General features: G+C 43.7%; 1 protein-coding gene and 1 long non-coding RNA gene across 11 annotated transcripts in view; one reads left to right on the top strand and one right to left on the bottom strand.

Moving 5' to 3' along the window:
* The window catches only part of ELMO1 (engulfment and cell motility 1), a 555,096-nt gene that overhangs the window by 40,373 nt on the left and 494,171 nt on the right, over positions 1–20,552 (bottom strand). For all 10 annotated transcript variants that reach the window (XM_082471822.1, XM_082471824.1, XM_082471823.1 and 7 more), the window contains one exon: positions 3,640–3,803. In XM_082471822.1, the coding sequence (XP_082327948.1) occupies positions 3,640–3,803 (164 nt within the window). The remainder of the gene's footprint in view (positions 1–3,639; positions 3,804–20,552) is intronic.
* LOC309665584 overlaps positions 1–20,552 on the top strand; it is a 60,982-nt gene that overhangs the window by 33,009 nt on the left and 7,421 nt on the right. The gene's annotated exons all lie outside the window — the stretch shown is intronic.

The following is a 20,552-nucleotide window of genomic DNA, read 5'->3' on the forward strand; positions in this document are numbered from 1 at the left end:
GTTTCTTCAACCCACTGAATACACAGTCTCCCAAAATATTTGGTCACTTGGAGTTTGCATTTTCCTTCTCAGGAAATATAAACATTTTATAAAAACAAGACACATGCCCAAGGGATCTCCGTGGCACTGAGATTTGCCTCCGTGCTGCGTGCAGCAGCCAGGTGATGGGGAGAGGGCGGCCAGCGGGGTTCCGCACCAGCAGTCAAGCCCCAGCCAAGCCACTGTCCCTGTTTGCAAAATGAAAAGCTTGAACTGGATGACCTTAAAGATGCTTTTCAGTTCTAAAATTTGAATTTCCTAACCCCCAAGCTTGGGTTAGATGTGTTTCCTGTGTGCTCTAGTGACAACCCACCCGCCTGTGCTTCCTCCCACCTGGCACTGAGCACGGTCCCTGATAATCCCTCCAAACCCCAGCTTTAAAGTCTGGCACAGGGACAGCCAAGTGTCTTTGGTTCTCTGCCTGTCCCAGCACCTCAGGCTGGGCCTGGCAGGTAGGAGTCACTCAATACACATTTGTTAAATGAATGAATAAATGAATGACTGAAGACAATCGTACATGGTCTATGCCTTTTCTTTCTTGACTTGGGCTTATCCTATAAGCCACTGTGACAGCATTTGGACTTCATTTAACCCCACAGTGAGCTCCTGTCTAGCAGATCATTCTAACAGACAGAGCATCGCTGGAGAAGAAGCTGGAGGCTGGTACCCTCCTGCCTGTTTTAAGGGCTCTGGGATAATGACCAGGCTGGTTCATGGCCTCCCCCGTGAAATGCTGTAGCTCTGACAAGTCTTTATGACTTTACTGCAACTATACCCAGAGCTCCGGTGGACCGTGGTGCTTTTCAGTCCCGTGGCCGAGTGATGATGCCAAAGTTACGTATAACAGGAGATTTCCTTAATATTTCCATTGCTTCTCTCTAAATAGTAAGCGTTAAGTAAGAGTTTCTTATAATAAAGGGAAAAGAGACTTCAGAAAGTCACAGGCAGAGCCTTGGGAAGTAAAGTTATGAAGCCAAAGCAGGAGCAAAGTTTTCATACTGACAAGCAGTTAACAGTCCTACTTGGAAAAAAGTCATGGTCAAACATTAATTTAGAGTCACTTGGCCTTAACTTAAGTGGCCCCTCAAGTCTCCCTTTAGGTTTTAAGAATTGTTGTCAAAAGTAAAATAAAATCTCCTTGTGTTCACACATCTGCTGAAACAGACATTATGATATCCAGCATTTCAGTACTGTAGGCCCTGGGATGGGGCAAGGTGTTACTGTCCCTCCTTGCAAGACAGAAACTGCAACAGGTATCACCTCACATTGGTCAGAATGGCCATCATCAAAAAATCTACAAATAATAAATGCTGGAGAGGGTGTGGAGAAAAGGGAACCCTCCTACACTGTTAGTGGGAATGTAAATTGGTGCAGCCACTATGGAGAACAGTATGGAGGTTCCGTAAAAAATTTAAAAATAGAGCTACCATATAATCCTGCAACCCCACTCCTGGGCATATATCCAGAGAAAACCATAAGTTGAAAAGATACATGCACCCCAGTGTTCACTGCAGCACTGTTTACAATAGCCAGGACATGGAAGCAACCTAAATGCCATCAACGGAGGAGTGGATAAAGAAGATGTGGTATATACATACCATGGAATACTACTCAGCCATAAACAAAATGAAATAATACCATTTGCAGCAACATGGATGGACCTAGAGGTTATCGTGCTAAGTGAAGCTAGCCAAACAGAGAAAGACAAATATCTTATGAAATCACTTATATGTGGAATCTAAAAAAAAAAAGAATGATATAAATAACTTATGTACAAAATAGAAATAGACCCACAGACATAGAAAACAAACTTGTGGTTACCAAGGGGGAAGGGGAGGGATAAATTAGGAGTTTGGGATTAACATATACACACTGCTATGTATGAAACAGATAACCAGCAAGGACCTACTGTATAGCACAGGGAACTATACTCAATATTCTGTAGTAACCTATAAGGGAAAAGAATCTGAAAAAGTATCTATCTACCTATCTGAAACTGAATCACTTTGCTGTACACCTGAAACTAACACAACATTGTAAATCAACTATACTTCAGTAAAAAGATTTAAAAAAAGAAAGAAACTGCATCTCGGAGGAGTCATTTATTCGAAGTTCTTTCTGCTCGGTATATGGGGCTGTTAACTTCTAGTTGAGGACCAAAGCAAAACCCCAGCTCTGCCTCTCATGAGAGCTGCCTGCTGCCCAGTGTGGGTATAGTTTAATGCAGATGCGAGCCGAAGACCCTGAGGAAGCATTTCCCCTCCCCTGCTGCCTAACTTCATCCCCACTAAAGTCTGCAGTTCTGCTCTGCAGCTTCTAATGGTGCTTCTTAAGGCTTGAAAATAAACACAAAGTAGACACTATAGCTTGGCTATGGTTTTTTCCTGTGCACTTTTTAAAACTTCATCTTAGTCTTGCACTTGGCAAAGGAGCTCTGGTAGGGTAGATGAAGAATTAACTAAGGGATCAGTGGGCTGGAGTTCAAGTCCTGGTTCGCCCTCTTGTCAACAAGGTCCTCCCTTCTCTAGACTATATCCTGGTCCTCGAATGGGAATGAGATTGACCTACCTCACACAGGTGTGAGGAAATGAAATAGCATGAGGAGGTGCTTTGCAAATTGCCAATCATTAAACATGTCAAATATACGAAAGCAAGAAACAGAAAGGGGGAAGAAAGAAAAAGAATTAGAGAGAAAGGTTTAAGATGAACTTCATGACACCTATGATGTAAGATGGCTTCATCGAAAGCTCAGAAGAAGCTGTGTCCAGTCTTCCGAGGGAACAATAAGAATAAATGTCAAACACTTTCCTTACCCCCAACCCTGTTTCCTATTCCCTTCCCTATAAATTATAAAGGTAACAGCGCTGACCTAGCTCTTAGAAAAGAACAAGGGAAGATAAAGAGGCCAATACTAAGAAAGATAAAGCAAACAAAATAGTCCAAAACAGTGTTCACGTTCAAGGTTCAGAACATCTTAAAGATGGAGATTCACGAAATTACACAACCATTGCAAGTGCATCTGATACAAAGTCCTATAAAAAGGGGTCCCCTGATTCTCCACCTTAGGCCTGTGGGTTGATAGTCACAAGAGCCATATGAGACGTTCTGACTCAAAGCAGAGCCAACGGGGCAGGGAGAAAGTGGGTCTCTCTCTTCCTCTCAGGCTGGCTCTCCCTCCCTCCTACTCATGATACTTCAATGTTCATATTGCCTTAATTATTGGTAGGTCTCACTTTGGCTGGGGCAGAACATCTTGCCACTCAAGGGTACCTACATAGAATATAGCTTCATGGGCAAAACAAAATTGTCCCAAGTATTACAAAAGGTTTCAAACTTTTCAGCTGCAAATTCTTAGAGGACTCGTCAGTAACTGGGTCACTTCTCGGTTTAGATTCTCTTGCCAGCACCTGTCTCCATCTCCTCCTAGCCCACCCCTGCCCAGCGTTTCTCAAGGAGTTGCTGAGACTTCAGGAACCGAGTAGAGCTCTTTTGTTGGCCTTCCATAAAGAGCTCACAATACAGCCCAGCTGCGTGATAAGCTTTCACTCTAGAAATGGTGCGTCAGAGCCTTTGAGAAGGGAGAGGTCAGGGGTAACTTACAAAATCGGGCGAGACTGGAAATCTTCCTGGTTCATCCTCTCAGACTGGCGGATTTTCAGGATCTCGGTGTAGCTCAGGTTCTGCAGTTTGCTCTTGAACTGGTCCAGGGAGCTAGGCTTGGTTGTAAGAGCTCTCATAACCTGCTCCTTCACCACCTGCATTACCTGTGAGATTAAAGGAAGACCATAATTTTCCTGGGGATTGACCTTACCCATTCAGAAAAGTCTTCCACAGATAATGGTTCCCTACTCACTGATCCCTTTAGTTTGCACTCTCAGCCCTAACTTCAAGAGTGCTTTTCCAAAGAGTCAACTACCATGATGTACAGCTTCTATTTTCTCCTGTACCGCTGGAACCGCAAGGAAGGAGGTGGATTGACTAACTATGAAATGGGGGGGGGACCGCGGGAGACTTGGGGTGGGAGGATATATGCATATTCATTTGCTTGATATATTATGTGACTGTAAACAATGCAAATTCAAGAACGAAAGAAGTCCAAGCAACAGCTAGAAGTCTGCATAATCATTATTTTTTTCCAGGAGAAAATCGCTGAGACACAATTAACTGTGGAAGTTTGGTTGGCACCGGTTCAAGTGAATGTGAAATAATACCCACACCCGCCCCTCCTGGATTGCTTTCCCCATGTAGTTAAGGCCTGAGTGTTCACACAAATGATGTATTTGGAAATGTGCATGTGGTATTGCCTCTTTGAGCCAGGCACTAAAAAAAGAGGTCTACTGAATTAGAATAGACATATCCCATTGGAAACCTCAAGAAAGAAGAATATGGTAATTTTCTGCTTTAGGACAGGTCCAGCCCACAAGGAGGCAATTAACCATTGCCTCTATTAATGTGGATTCATCTTCATCAGAATATCTAGGGCAGGAAAAGGCCAGAAAACACACAGGGGCATCCAAGAGACTGTAATCTTGCTGCTTCTTTTTTTAATTCTACATTACAGATGAGAACAATTGTTACCCTTGATAACGTACCTACTATGTGCCAGATACTATGGAAGGTGCTTTATATATATTCCTTCTCTTAATCTACTCAAATCCATGAGGTAGATATTATCATCTTTTACATTTCCATATGAAGAAACTGAAGCTTCGAAACCTTAAGTTAACTAGTTCAAAATCATACAGCTGATTGGTAGGTGGGTGAGCTGAGATTTGAACTTAGGACTGTAAACACTGTATTATACTGCCCCCCATACCACCATTTTTGGGTCGTTTGCTATTTACAAATAAGAAAAAATCACAAATGCGCCTCAATTATGTGCTAGGTTCTGTGCCAGGCACTTTGCTGTTCATCACCTCATTTAATCCTCTTTCCAATACAGTAGTGTAGGTGCTTTTAAACACTATTTTAAAGATAAGAAAAATGGACTCAGTACTCTGTGGGAAAAGGATCTGAAAAAGAATAGATATATGACTATGCATAACTATATCACTTTGCTGTACACCTGAAACCAACACAACACTGTAAATCAACTATACGCCAATATAAAATAAAAATTTTTTTAAAAAGGTAAGAAAATGGAGACTGAGAAGGATTGAGAACGTGTCCAAGGTCGCAGATATCTAGTTGAATTCTAAGATACCCGTATGGTGGACAGAGCATACATTGGGTGTTGAACAGCCCTGGGGTACCTCTCCTGTCACTATAAATGTGATCTCAGTATGCTCCTATGGCTTCTAATCAGTTGTTCATTCAACAATTCACGCATGGTGGATACTTCAGTAATTGTTCACTGACTAGTCCCACCAAAATGCCACTTTTATGAAATGTTATTGTAATACAAGTAACAGTTTTACAGCATGGAAAAGACTGTGGCAATCCAGAACTTTCAAACCTGCCTGATGGCCAGGTGATGGGAAAAATCTCACTACCTTGGGACATATTAGACAGCTGAAATATCCTCCAAACATGGGACAGCCCCTTGCACTTGCTGAGCTCTGTTTAATGGTGCCGCCCCCTCTCTGATGGTGCAGGTTGCTTTCTCCAAGTGTATGTCTCTCCTATAGCTGCCCTATCATGTGAGGACCTGTCCAGTGATCTGCTGGGGTCTAGAGACATCGGGAGGCTGAACAAGAAAGTCAGTCCTCCTTGGTAGCAAAACCCAATATGCCTTCAGAAAAACCTGAGCATCAGGGGAACCCACAAGCCCATGAGTTCCCTCAGCTCAGGGATGCCCGATATCCTCACTCTTTAGTCATCTGCATACACATTGCTTGCAGTGTCCTCGTGCAACCAGGAATCCCATGTCAACCTCGTTTTCCTTTAGTCAACTGAACATGGCTGAACCGAGGGTAAGACGAGTCATAGGTGGCTGCGAGACAAACAGGTCTATCTATTTTCAAGTGATATCAACCCTCATTTTTCCTTATATGCTTCTGACCTTTAGGAATCCATGTCCACAGTAAGAATACCCTCTACTAGGTAACCTATTTGCATTTTCATAGGGGCTATCTGGGAAGCAATATTTTATCACAAGAAATAAATCTAATGGCAGGAATGTCGGGAAACTTCAGACGAAACAGTGAAGGATAACAGATCTGTATCATCCACTTACGGATCTGCTTTATCCAGTAGGCACCACTATTCTCAGAGGACCTGCGTGCCATGCTTGCCCTGTGAAGAAGAGGTTGCTGGTGACAACAGTGATATAAAGGCATGAAGGCAACTGTCTTCCAGACCACTGACTCGTGGGAGTTTCTAGGGCCATGGCTGGGTTGCTCTCTTCAGTATAACTCAACTGGTTATTAGCTTACTATAAATCAGACTGTACTGATAGAAGCTATTAACAAAAATTTGCTTGAGAAGCATTATTTGTGACGTCAACACAGCAAACGTTGCTGAGTGCTTACCATGTGTCTATACTGGGTGGACAGTATAAGGGACATTAAGGCCCTTGCCTTAATGTGAACGAAAAGGTCTAATAAGAGAGCCAGGAGGGACAAAGATCATGACAGCAGAAGTGTGGATGCGACAGAGCAGGTGGACTGATGAACACTGCTGGCAGGGGGGGAAGGTATTTCAGAGAAGAAGACATCACATGGATTTTGCAGAAAGAATGGCTGTTCAGTGGTATGGAAACAGGTAAATAATATGGAAATGACCACATCTTAGCCACTTGGAACCTGGGCTGTATCTGAATTGGAACCAGTTACATAAACATTGTTTCATGCCCCCAGCATAACGGCAGAGAGGTAAATTTCCAGTTGACCCTCCACCTGATCTGCTTCTTTATTTACTCAGGCAAAATGCTAAATTTCCAGTTGACCTTCCACCTGATCTGCTTCTTTATTTACTCAGGCAAAATGCTAAATTTGGAATGCTTCACAAATTTTGAAATTGTTACCATCTCATATCATGCAGTATAAATGGTGGCTAAATTTGGTCCAGGCTGAATTATAACACTTTGCAGTTTCATGTGAGGGGCACCACAGGAGCTGCCCCTTTCCTCATTTAGAGAAACTCTGAGTTGATCCAAGGAGGTAACTGTCATCTCCTAATGTTATTTGACCTTCTGGTGGGAGGTAAGACATGTAAGAGAGACAAAGATATAGCCATTTGAATGCGAAAAATGAAGAAGGGATTTTAAAATAGAATCAGGTTAATGCTGAGAGAGTTTTAGAGCTATCTCCACTTCCCTTGTTTTGTAGATAAGAAGACAGAAGCCCAGAGGGCCAGGTGATTCCCCTTCTTCATGTGTTTCTTAAGGGGTGTCAGAGATGACAGTCACCAGACTACATGTGACTAGACACAATGATCATGCTAGTAAGTGGGCATGTGACATGAACTGACCAATCAGCATCCTTCCCCAGACTTTCCTGACTTGACTTGAGGCAGAGCTGAAGCATGCTCTTTTCCCCTCAAACTGAGACCTGTAAGACTGTCCCTTAATATTCGGGAAAGTGGAAGATGATGAGACCAATGCCAGTAGAATCAGACAGAAGAAAGTTTGTGTGTGCGTGTGTATGTGTGTGTGTGTGTGAAAGAATGTGTTAATAACGGTGATGCCATATTCAACCACAAAGTCAGTTCAACCCTGACGTTTGCTGGTTTGGTTACATAAGCTTTTTTCTTTTCTTAAAATGGTTTGAATGGGATTCTTGTCACTTTCAACCAAAGATCTCAACAAATATATGCAATGAAGTATGCAGGAGTACCAGCTTATGGGGCTGAGGTTGTCCAGATTGGAGAAAAAATAGGAGAAGGAAGCTGGATAGAAACAACAAAGCTGCTTTGATAAGAAATAACTTAAAAAATCATCTTCATTTATATGCTCATGGTTGTACCTTTGCATGGAAATGATGATAATCCCCTATGTAAGTATGGGAAACTTTGCAGCTCCTACTTGTATCTTACGCTTAAAATCCAGTTAGTGTTCCATTTCTCTAGCTTAAGACTTCGATCCCTGCTAGATGTAACTAAGCATCCATAAGTGGAACAATCCTTTAAATCCCCAGCAATCATTTACACTTCAATTTGAAGAAAATATAGCCCATTTCCTAAGAGTAGGTTGATAAGGGAGACGAGGTCTAGAGGGCCCTGGCCCTAGGGAAAGGGATGCAAGTGGTAGGTATACAGCATAAAACAGCAGCCAAAGACTGGTTTTGCCTACTTCACAGTTTTGCTTGGCACTGGCCACTGACCATTGTTCTATGGTCACTCCGTGTGCCAAGCACAGTGACCCCCATGAGAGATGTCATTGTTTTTTTAAGAAGGGACAAAATAGTCAGATAGGTCAAATAGTCTTCTATTCCTTTGCAAAGGAGCTTCTACAAGGATTAGAATTGATGGCATAAAGTCTCTGTTAATGCCCTATGTGTGTGATTTAAATCAAGACACTCACAACCACCATCCTTAACTCTGTCCTCTTTGGAAATTATCAGACCTTTAATCACTGTTTGAAAAACCCACAGATGGTGCTGCAGAGGCATCAGCAAATCAATGAACTTAAAACTTCTTAATTACAACATGTGCTTTGCTTAATTACAACATGTGCTTTGTTACAGTATGTTTTCAAAGAAAACATACTCTTAGAATCTGAATTTGGTATTGACATTACTTAATCAAGGCCTGAACCGTGCCTGCGGTCTGAGCCATGTGTTTCTGGAATCTTCCCAGCACATGTTTGCTGTAATAATGTCACATGTTAAATACAAAAGAAGTGGGAGGTCTCACAAGGCACTTGTACTTCAGATGGAGAAAACCTTTTGGCTCCTAGGAGTGGATTAAAGGTGTAAGTGCTGGGGGTCCCTGAATAGAATCGAGCGTGCTGTTGGTCTAACTGTACGCTCTGGTTTCACTGTTGTTAACTGCAATGTGCTCCTGATCCAATGAGCCTCCATCACCTCTTTGACCCTGCCTTTAGAGCCACACCTTTATCCAGTATCATTCATCTATTCATTCAACAACTGTTTTTGAGCACCTACAGTGTACAAGGCCCTGTGAGTGAGCGCTTGTGCTGAATGAACTCCCGGTCTGGGAGGGTGAAAGACATGCACGTACTTGCCTCCCCCAAGAGAGGAAGTGATGTCACAGTGGAGCAAGGGCAAGGTGTTTATCCCCCAAATACTCACTGAGCCCCTCTCAAGGGCCAGCGGGCTGAGGGTACAGCACGGGGACTTTGGCTGGGGCTTAAGGAGAAGCAAGATGTGGACACAAAGAGGTGCAGGGAAGGAGCCAGTTTTGGTGGGAGAAACAGCATGAGCCAAGGCTCAGAAGGAGGAGAGTACAGCTCTGGGTGGGGAAGAGTGGCTGGTGGTTTTGTTTAGTTGGACAAATGAGGTGGGACTGCAAGGTAAGGCTGGGCAGATGCTGGATGGCTTTGCTGGTCAAGATGAAAACCGTGGATTGTTTCTTCTGTTACTAATGATAAATTACCAGAGGATATGGGAGGTATGATGGGATTCAATAACATAAAGTATGTTGGGACACATACGAAGGACTCTTTATTCCTGGTCCAGCTGGGGAAAGGAGGGATGTCAGCAAAGTCTACATGGTTGAGATAAAATTGTCACTGGGACTTGAAGGATGAATGGGAGTTATGAGGTGAAGGAAGAGGAAAGGGGCATCCAGGCAGAGGGGCCGGCAAGAGCAAAGGCAGAAAGTAGGCAGTGCATGACTCAGGTATTAAAGAAAATATGCTTTTGGAGTCCACGTTGGTAGTTTTCAGCAAACAGTTGGGTACTGGTTTCAGGATAGTTTCACAGCCTTTAGAGCTCAGCACACACAATTTTGAAGCCAGGCTGCAGACTTCCTCAAGACACTCAATCCCTCCAAGACTCATTTGCATCATCTATAAACTGGGAGAACGAATCATTTGGGATTTATCAGGTTATTGTTAATGAGATGAAGCCTAACACCCTTTAAGGTACATTGTAGATATTTAGCAAATGTGAGTTCCCCTTCTCAAGCCTTAGTTTGCTCATGTAAAGTGGAAGCATTGACATAGTAGCATGCATACTACTATGCATGCTACTATGTAAGCATAGTACAGAGTTCACAGGGTTGTTGAAAAATCTATTCAAGATATTACATGCAAAGTACCTGATGCATTAAATGGAACATACTAGAATCACAACAAATGTGAGTTCTCTTGCCTTCTGATAATGAAATTATGTCAGAGCTTTCTCCTATAAAAATATTCCCAGACCACATCTGTATCACCTGGGAACTTGCTAGAAACGGAACTTCTCGGCCCACCCCAGACCCACTGAATGAGAAACTCTAGGAGTGGGCCCAGGAATCAGTGTTTCAACAGCTGCTCCGGGTGATTCCGATGCACCCTCAAGTGTAAGAACCTCTGATCTCAGCAGACATCCAGCACCACTTCTGAGCCTTCAGTATGGCCTCTGTAGCAATTCTTGTCATATCACTGTAAAGCAGTTAAGTTAGTGATTGGTGTACCTTTCACCCCATCTAGATTGTAAATCCTTGGAGAGGAGGCACCGTTTCTTATTTGTATTGTGGCCCACGGTACTTAGCAAGTATCTTCCAGACTGTAATGATTCATATGTTCAATATCAAAGATTCTCAGGCTCCTACCTTTCATCTGTAGAATTAAACAAATGCATCCTTAACAGAACTGTAAGACTGTTAACAGGGTTTTCAAAGAGCACTTTTATACAGCCTAAAGAATAACGTCTGTGGCTTTGAGATGGTGTCGTAGGGTTCCAGAGGTCATTCTGGGCTTCCTTCCAGAGCTGAGCTGGAAGGGGCTGATCTGAAGCCGAGTGGAGGGTTTCTGAAGAAGCCACAGCAGTATACCACGAAAGGAGGGTCAGCGCTTACAAAAAAGTGCAATTTCCCCAATCCGTGGTGTCCATTAAATGGATTTATCTTCATAATGGCGAGAAAAGGCTGTCTTGGAGAAGACAGATGCCAACGCAGTCCAGCTTTAAAGTGACTCATGGGGGACAGTTCTCATCGCTGGGCTTCAGGACTGGACCAGTTTTATTCCCAAGAATGTTCTTTACACAAAACAAAATGACAGAAGGCTCACAAGGACCAAGAGATTGGAGGGAGCCTGCCTGAAGAGGGGTCTTGGGGAAGGAAGACCCCAAGTACTCATGTGTAGGCAGGACACCTTCCTGGAGACTGGGATCACTTTGGGGGCTGCTCTCCAAGGTTAGAACACGGGGAGAAGTGGCCTTGCCCAGAAAAAGTTCGAGAAGTTAGGGTACAAACTGGTGACTTACCTGGCAGGGACAATTATTGACCCAGATGTAGGCTGTTGATTTTCCCCTCCACCCTCCAGAGGTCTTTAAAATTAGGACAACTGGAAACTAAAGATGGTTTTTCTTTGTCGTTTTGCCACGGCTGGGGAGTGGACTGCCTAAGCCAGTCCACGCAAACGAGGGTTTTTGCTGAGTAGTGTCAAGTGTATTAAATGAAGGAAAGAGAAAAATAAAAATGCTTTCTGCGCCCAGGGAGCAGCATTTAAATTTTCTGTATTTATTTTGGGGCAGTTGGGCATAGAGCAAAGGTTGGCAAACTTCTCTTAAGGGCCAGATAATAAATATTTTAGGCTTTGTGGACCATATAGTGTCTGTAGTCACTAATCAGCTCTGCTGTGGTGCCGTGAAAGTGGCCACAGATAATAAGTAATGATGAGCGTGGCTGTGTCCCAGTGAAACCTGATTTGACAAGACAGGTGGTGGGCTGGGCTGGGGCTGCAGGTGGTGGTTTACCAAGCCCTGGTATGGAAAAAAAATGCCTGGTTTTAGAGTCAGGCAGCGCTCATTTCCAAGTCTGCCTCGGTCACACACTTAGCTTGGCAAATTGCTCCAGCTTCTCTGAATCTGTTTCCTTGTCTATAAAGCGGAGGTGAATATCTTTAGTTAGGATTAGAAGATGCACAGCATTGACCTCAATACATTATACCCATCATTATGAGGCTTCCTGTGAATCACAGTCCTAAAGACGGCTTCTCCAAAGGAAAAAAATCTTCCTTGCAGCGTGCAAACAACCTCATGACCACCCGGGGGGTTCCTAACATGTGCGGGGCAATTCAAGATTATATTTATATTGCATTGAATAGAATTGATTCAGACAGATTAAAGAGTTGGTTTTTTAAACAGTATTCTCAACTCTCCCCCTGAATGGTTTCAGGGATTGGAAGATACTTTGGCCCACCTTTGCTTCCTCCTGCCATACCTCCCAATGGGGTTTGACCAGTGCAGTACCCTGCTGATGGGTCCGGCTCTCCAGGGCCCCTTGGGGTCGGCTTAATGTAAATGAACAGAAACTGTTCGGAAATCACAGAGGGTCAGCTCAGCTGGTGTGCAACCTCCAGCTCATCCTCGATTTCATCATATGTCCTCAATTATACCAGATGAATTTGAAATCGTTTGTTCATTAATAAAGGCAAAAAAGTGCCTCTGCACTTCACAGAGGATGTGATCTAATCCTGGCATGCAGTAATCATAAGAATCAGCAAGCTATTTAACTTCTCCTTGTCTCTGTTGCTCTCCAGTGGGTCTTAACAGCCCTCTGAGCTCTAAGCTCCTGTGGGCATCCCTCTGAGGGGTTGACGATGACCTAATTCTGGGCCAAAGGCCAGTGCTGTGTGTGACACGGGCAGTGAGGTAACCGTGACTGTTCCTCTCTAAGATGGCATTTCCGAACCCAGCAAGGGCTGGTTAAACCCATACTAGGCTTGTTATGCATCACGTTAAAAGCCAAGATTTGTACCCAAGAGCTGAGAATAAGAACAGTTCGCTGTAGACTGGGACTGTCCATTGGTTTCACTTCTCCCAAGTTAGAGTCTGGAATGCAAACTGCTTATAGCCAAGGCTGGTTCTTGGGACGCCACGTATCTGTACTGTGCCCGTAATGCAACTCTGGGTTACATTATGTCTTTGGTGAGTGATGAAAAACTAGGTAACAATGATCAAAATAATGGAACTACCTGGGCTTAGGAACCTGAATGTTCATGAAAGTTGGGAACTTTGCTCTGAGGATTATAGTTTTCAGGAGTGGTGTGATGTTTACTCACCTCTTGAATATCTGTCCCTTCCTCTACTTCACGTCATTCTCACTGACTCATCCCCGGACCCCTGCCCCATTACCTGTCCAGGTTTACCCAACAACCTCTGACTTCAACTTTACCCCTTCCAGCCCCTCCTCACAGAGGCCAGATTATTTCCTAAATGCAGATCTGATCACATCATTTGCTTGGTTCAGCACTGCCTGCGGGTGAAGACCAGCTCCTCTAGTGTGACCACACGGGCCCTCGTGGTTACCTTCCACTCCCACCTCCCCAACCGATGCCTCCTACTTGGAACCACCCTTCAGACCCCATGACCTAGCCGCACTGAGAGGATATCCGTGCCTTGAGCTTCACCCCGTGCCTTCACCTGTGCTCTTCCTTCCACCTGTGACTAATGCCCTCCTTTCTAATACTTGCTCATTCTTCAATTCTAGAAATCCATTTCTGACCTGCAGCCCTCCCCCTAAAGGCAATGTAGGACCACATATTCTCCCATCATAGGACTGTTCCATAATGTCATGGGCTGTGTCCTTGGTTACTCTTGCACATCCAGAGTCTGCATGATCCGATCACATAGTAATGGACAAAATGTCTGTTTATGACTGATGGACTCGACAAATGATTAAAAGAAAGAAATAGCCTCAAAATCAGTAATTCCTAGCCCTCAGTCTACAACAAAATTTAAAACGTACCTTTGCCTGGCCTCACCCCCAGAGATTCTGATTCATCTGGTCTGGAATGGGTTCCAGACACCGGTCATGCTCTACAAAGCCGCCCAGGGGGTACTAATGTGCAGCTGGGGTTGAGGGCTACTGGTCTAAATGAGGAGGCATAGGAAGGTAGGAAGGAGCTATGATGGTTGCCATTCCTAGGAAAAGAGAAAGGGACATGCGACCTTCCCTCAGAAATGTCAATGTAACTTACAGATGAGGAGCCCAGACCTCAGCTTGTTACTGCCCTCAGTTCCCCCAAGGGGTGGCCTTCAGGTACCAGCTACAGTGGGGACAAGATGCGTGCTCTCACCCGGGAAGTCACAGAGATGGTCAGGAGAGAGTGTCTGCTCTGAGCATGCTTGGGCAGGGCTCTTAGAAGCCACCTCCACTCGGTGGGCTGCTTCTCACCGAGGCAGCCACAGCCACTGTGGCGCGAGCATCTGCCTACCTGGCTCAGGTGCCACTTAAGGGCTTCCTTTAGCAAGGGCAGCCGCCTTCTCCCCAATAAACCCACAATCCCCTGGGCAGCAATCAGCATCAGTGTTTCCGGATACAGGGCAGTAGCCCAAGTGCCAACCCTGAGCGGGCAAGCCTGTGGTTAGCAATGTCCAGAGGGGCCTGGGGAACCTGACAGAGGACTGTTATTAGAGAGAGTATAGAAGATTACTTTTCAGACTCACCCGGAGAGCAAAGCAGATGGCACCGGAGCAGTTAGAAAGGGAGCTAGCTGCTTGGTACTGCTGTTTGCTTGCTGAGAACGTCCCCTGGTTTTAGCTACAAATAAAGTAGGAATCAGATGGCGGGGGTAGTGATGCTTAGGCAGCTTCAAGCGTCCTGAGAATCTGATCATAATCCAAACTGAGAGCTCTGAGGGCTTTGCCATTAGTCCCGCAAATAACTCATTATACAATGCCTGACCTGCGAGTCCGTGCAGGTGCTAACTGGGCGATTTCACATTCCAAAGTCTAAGACACTAAGAGCTGCCCTCCTCCTCACAAGAAGGCATTTTAATTTAAGGTTTCAGGCATGTTTATAGCCAGTAAAAAGAATAAACCTTTCAACCAGCAATTAGTCTTAAAATCAATTAGTGCTGGGTTTGTTGAAGAACAATGGATATGGAAGAAACATCCTTCTCACTTTCTTCAGCATCCACAGGAAGCCAGCTCAAAAGATGAAACAGAAAAGGTGAGGTTTGGGATCACTGCCTTCCCTCTGTGTCCTGCCCTTGAGGGGAGAGAGATCAAGAGGCAAACAGTCGTGTGACGAAGCTTCCCTTCCCCACTGAAATGGGGAGTCAAATTAATACGACAATCAGGCTAGATTTGCAGGTTAGCTAACTGAAGGCTCTGTTGGACAGCAGGAAGCTATTTTCACCAGTGTCTGAGGATGCTGGCCTCAGGCAAGCAAAGTCCACACCAATCATATTAGTGGGTGGCATTTAATCCACAGCTTTGAATAAACAACATGTCAAGTAAGTCAGTCAAAATATGGGACCATGAATGGTGAGAAAGGCAGAAACCAAAGGGGCTGGTTTTCTGGCAAAGAAGGTTGAAATACTCTCTTCCAATAGGTTTGGGGGAAAATGGCTACAAATTTTTAATAATTCTGCTACTGTTGGTTTTCTAATGCTCGTTTACCAAACTTAGCCATACTTTGTCAAGCTCAAGTGTTGAAAGCAAAGACTTAGGCAAATCTTCTGAAAGTTACAAAGAATGACCTTCCCAACGGGCCAGTCTCCCAAACCAGAGTTGCTACCAAGGTGCTGTGCTCTACGGTACCCTGGCTGACCATGGTGGGGGGTAGGGGCTGGACTGCCTCTCCTAGGAGCTCCCCAAAAGCAGGGGAGGAATTTTATTGAAGAAGTAACTGAGCCTGAAAGGAGTTTTCTTTTTTAAGTTCCACAATGATGATGCCCAAATACACGGTACTAAATGATAAGCAATTTCCTAGGTCTGTTCATGGATAAATGGCATCCAAAGATACCCCTTTAAATGGGCTGTTTACCAACAAATCTGAGATCCATTCACTGCCCTTCTTCACTCATTCATGGGTAAGGTGTGAAGAAAAGCAGTGAACGGTGACCGTCCGCTCATGTGCTGAGATTCCCCCGTGTGTCTCAACCTCTGTGGACGGTGGGATTTTACCCAATTCATCTCTGTGTGTCCAGCATCCAGTATGAGTTTCAAAAATATTCGCAGAGTGAATGAATGAGCTAAATGGAAAATGGACAGAAAAAATATCAGATAAATCAGCCCCAAACTATTCTAAAATTAGTCACCATTAAGAAATAAATGCACTGCCTACTGTCTCACATGAAGGTGAATCCTGAAGCCTCACACATTTGGCTCTCCCAGCATACTTTGCATAAGCTGTTAAATAGCGACAAATGAAAGGGGACAATCTGCCCCTCTGGAAGGGAGATTTAATAAACTTTTCGTAAGCAGACTGCTCAGGCAAGACCACAGGGGATACGGGGTGGGAAAGGCAAGGTCTGGCTTCTATAAAGCAGCTCTGCCACCAGGCAAGGCTCCCGAACTCAGAGGACATAGGAATCACTGCTTTGGCAAGTCACTCTAGAAGGACAGTGGCACCAAAACGCAAGTGTTGGTGGACGGGCCTCAGCAGATACACCGGGGAGGGGGGATGGCCATGCAGCAGGACTTGAATTAAGCAGAGCCCACTGGTCTAAACTCTGACATACGGGGAAGGAATGTTCTTGCCACACTTGTCCAAATGCTTTTCCCTTTCAGTATGCATCAAATTAAGAGTGCGATATTTTTTTTCCCACCCAGTAGTCTTACTTCATAAAAAAGTAATTATAAACTTTAAAATTATGAAGTATTTCAAACAGAAAATAATACAGCAGATAATCATCCACCATGGCAATTTTATTTATGTCAACATTTTGCCATATTTGTTTTAGATGTCTTTTTTAAAGGTACAAAATGCCATAGGTGTCATCCTTTCCTCATTCTACTCTTGCCAGAGATATACTCTTTCTGTAGATATTTTTATAATTCTACATATGCCTTATCCATAAATAACATGTAGTATTTTCTTGTGTTTTTACAGTTTTAAAATGGTATATCGAATGTTTGTTTCTATAGTTTACAGTGTGATATTATAAGTGGACCATTCTTTGTTGAGAAATTTAGAACACTATGGTATGCTTTTTAATTTCCAAATAGATTCAGCTGAATCATCAACAAACACCTTAAGAGTAAATATGTTTTATTTTCTAAATTTTCTCTAATAAGTTGTCAGTTCTGGGTATGGCATTAGAAGCTTTAGAAGTACAGTTGACTGTTGAACAACATGGGTTTGAACCCTGTGGATCCACTTATTCGTGGATTCTTTTCAATAGTAAATACAGCAGCACTACATCATTCGGAGTTGGTTGAATCCTTAGATGTGGAGCCACGGATATGAAGGAACTGCCCAAACTATATGTTATATGTGGATTTTTGACTGTGCAGAGGGTTGGCGTCCTAACTCCCATGTAGTTCAAGGGTCAGCTGTATATATTCAGTCCTGTATTAGTTCAGCTAACATTTGTCAGGCATCTAATACATGCTAATCACTGGCTGAAGTGCTGGCAACACAAAAACCAGATCCAGTGCTCACTCTTGCAGAACTCAAAGGCAGTTAGTGGGAGGTAGGTGTGTAAACAAATAATAACAGTGGCCCTCAATAAGTGCTATTATGGGTATGAGTTACCAATATAATTTGGGGGCAGGGAAAGCAAAGTGATGATTTAGCACACCACTGGTTTTTGCGCATACAAACATATTTCTATTCTTGCCCGATCGCTTCAAGGACTGCACTTCTCAGAGTGTACTGAAATTATGTATTTACTACTGGTTTCCCCGTAGGACCCTGAGTCCTTTGAAGGAAGAGACTATACCTCATTTTTCTTTTTATCACTAGTGGATTTTAAAATTTCTCATACCTGGGAAATTTCCCCCTCAGTCTAGTAAACCGAAGGTCAATTTGACTGTATTTCTGAGTTACATGTTTAAAAAAGACGATTTCTGGCCCGTCTTTGTGAAGACTGGGGTCAAATCTGTGCGATGGTTTTAAGCAGAGGGAAAGAGAGTGTTTATAACAGTAGCAATGATAGATTAACTCTGGTTAACACATTACTGTACCAACATCCTGCTGTATTTCTCCCAGATGGTTGTAAACTGTGACATCTCATAAATTCCCAGGCCTTTTCTTTTCTGTGGCTGGTTATTACACAGTCCCAGGGCAGAAGAGCACTTCCCAAACTAAAGTAATTGTGAGCCATCTTTAAAGGAGAACCTGTCAACCACCATGGCCACAAAGCTCAGACAATTAAAACAGCCCAAAGTGCCCTGATTCTGCAAAATCCTTAGTCATTTGGTGGTTTGGAGCTAATGCACCCAAGGAAGATCTGAAATGGTTTTTGTGTTTTTTCCACTCAATACCTCTTCCTTGCTGCTCATTCACTATATCTCTCTCAGCTGGATGAAGGCAGCTATTGCCACAGTTTCCAGAAATCCACTGGGTCTGCCATGCTTTCACCCGAATGTGATTTCCCCCCTTACTGATGGGTCCTTTGGAGGAAACAGCATAGATGGCTATTATATGGCATATATACCATCATTCTTCTCTCCCAGGACGATGGCAGACATGACTAATCTATCATGGCACTTTTTTTCCTGCTGAACCAGGACTCTGTCTGCAGGCAGTCCCTACCAATCAATTGAATTTGGTATTCACAAGAGCACCCACCCATCATCTCTGAAGCAACTGATGTTGGTCAGCAATAGTTAACCTTATCTAACACATCTGACTGTTCAATAACTTTGGATTAGACTTTCTTAAAAGTCCCAATGCCCCAGACCAAATTTTTTCAGGGCCTGAAATTATGTTCAGTTTTATGTCCTTGTGGAAGTTGTTCAGCCCAATAGCTAAACAGTATTTCTATCTCACTTACCATCTTGGCAATTGAAGCCAACACTAACACCTTTGGAAATGGTGTACTGTCCAGGGAAAGGACTTAGTCATGGGCCTAAGAACAGTGCCAAACACTCAGGAGGGCCTGACACGTTTGTTGAGTGGATAAAATAGTGGGAAGACATGGGTCTCCTTGTTCAAACTGTAGGCCTTCTGATGTTGAACATAATCACCTTTTCCCTTCTTTTCAAATTTCAATTAGCATGAACATCTGACAGGTGAAAGCTAGAGTCCAAGAATTTTCTGGGGATTAGGGGGGAGGAAGATGATATCTGTTTTGCCCAGTGGTGTCTGCTGATGGGATAAGCAGAATCACTGTCTCCTAAAGGAATGCTTGAGGACCTGCAGGAGCCAAAGATTTTAGGAGCAAAAGGGGACAAGTGTCACTGAAGATGGTACAGAAGATGATAGTCCTTTGGAACCAAACTTGAAACCTGGTGACTTCAATTAATTGGTAGCCATCCATTTTTCTGTGCAGGTTGGGAACCATGGGCTGGTACGCACAGGTGCACAAGGATTGATGAGATGCTGAAAGAGCCATGACACAGAAAATGTTACAAAGTGTTTATCGGTATTTGTCCAAACTTCTTTTTCTGAGATCTCAGATTGTCAAAGTGACTTCTTCTGCTTTATCTGCTTTGAGTATAAGAAATGAAAAGTCCTTGCTCTCAAGGCATTAAGTATTGCCCAATAACTTTTCCCAAACCAATAACTATATTGTCTAAAAGTGGAGGTGAGGCTTCTAGGACATCTCAGGAAGGATCATGGAAGTTACAGAAAAATTCAGCCCTGGCAAGAAATAAATGAATGGATGACTAAGTGAATAAAAGAGGCAAACAAATAAATGGGAGTGAGTTAGAACTGAAGAGTAAGTGCGTCTCTCCACAATACTATCTGCTGTGCCCCTCCTTCTGCATAAGGTACTGTACTAGCCAGTGGGAAATGGGGGTGAGGCAGGCAGAGAGATACAGGACTCAGCACATACAAGAAATTATATATAACTTCACAATTCTACAACTTGTGATTGGGTAGAACTATAGAGGTCAGGTTGCAGCATATGCCAAGGTAGAATTAAGTGACTTACTCAAAATCACACACTAGACAGTGGCACAGTAGCGATTTGAGCCCAAAGCTCCCGACTCCTACCTGGCAGGGGAGACCACTTCCAGCTGGGGTGGTTAGGAAGCATTGTATGAACAAGGCAGGTTCTGGGTGGGGTCCTGCAGGATGGGTATGACTTAGATCTAAAAAGAGAAGTGAGGGGGATGGGCTTTCGAAGCCAATAGAAAGGCAGTTGCTCAAGATCACTTTGGCTTTAGTGAAAGGAAAACAGCAAGCCCTGGAGTCAGGCAGAACTGGGTTTGATTCTTGGCTCTCTCACTTTTACCATCTATGTGTTCTGGAGCAAATTTCTGAACCTCCCTAAACCTCAGATCCCCAGTAAGCTGGAGATTACAGTGTAGACCTTGCAGTGTGGTGTAAGGATTAAAGGAATGTTTGTTGAGCAGCTTCTATGAGACTAGACATACATGATGGTTATTGTTTATTCTTATTCACTTAGGGAGAGGGGTAGGAAGTAAGCTGTGAGGGACAGGTCAGGATCAAACTATGGGTGCCTGTAGCTGCCAAGTAGAAGAATCTGAACTCTATCTTGCAGGAAGTGATGAAAAATTAAGATCTTTGAGCAGAGGAACAAAGTCATAAAGTCAAACATT

Source organism: Balaenoptera physalus, assembly GCF_965194825.1.
Source record: "Balaenoptera physalus genome assembly, chromosome: 8".
NCBI classification, from domain to species: domain Eukaryota; kingdom Metazoa; phylum Chordata; class Mammalia; order Artiodactyla; family Balaenopteridae; genus Balaenoptera; species Balaenoptera physalus.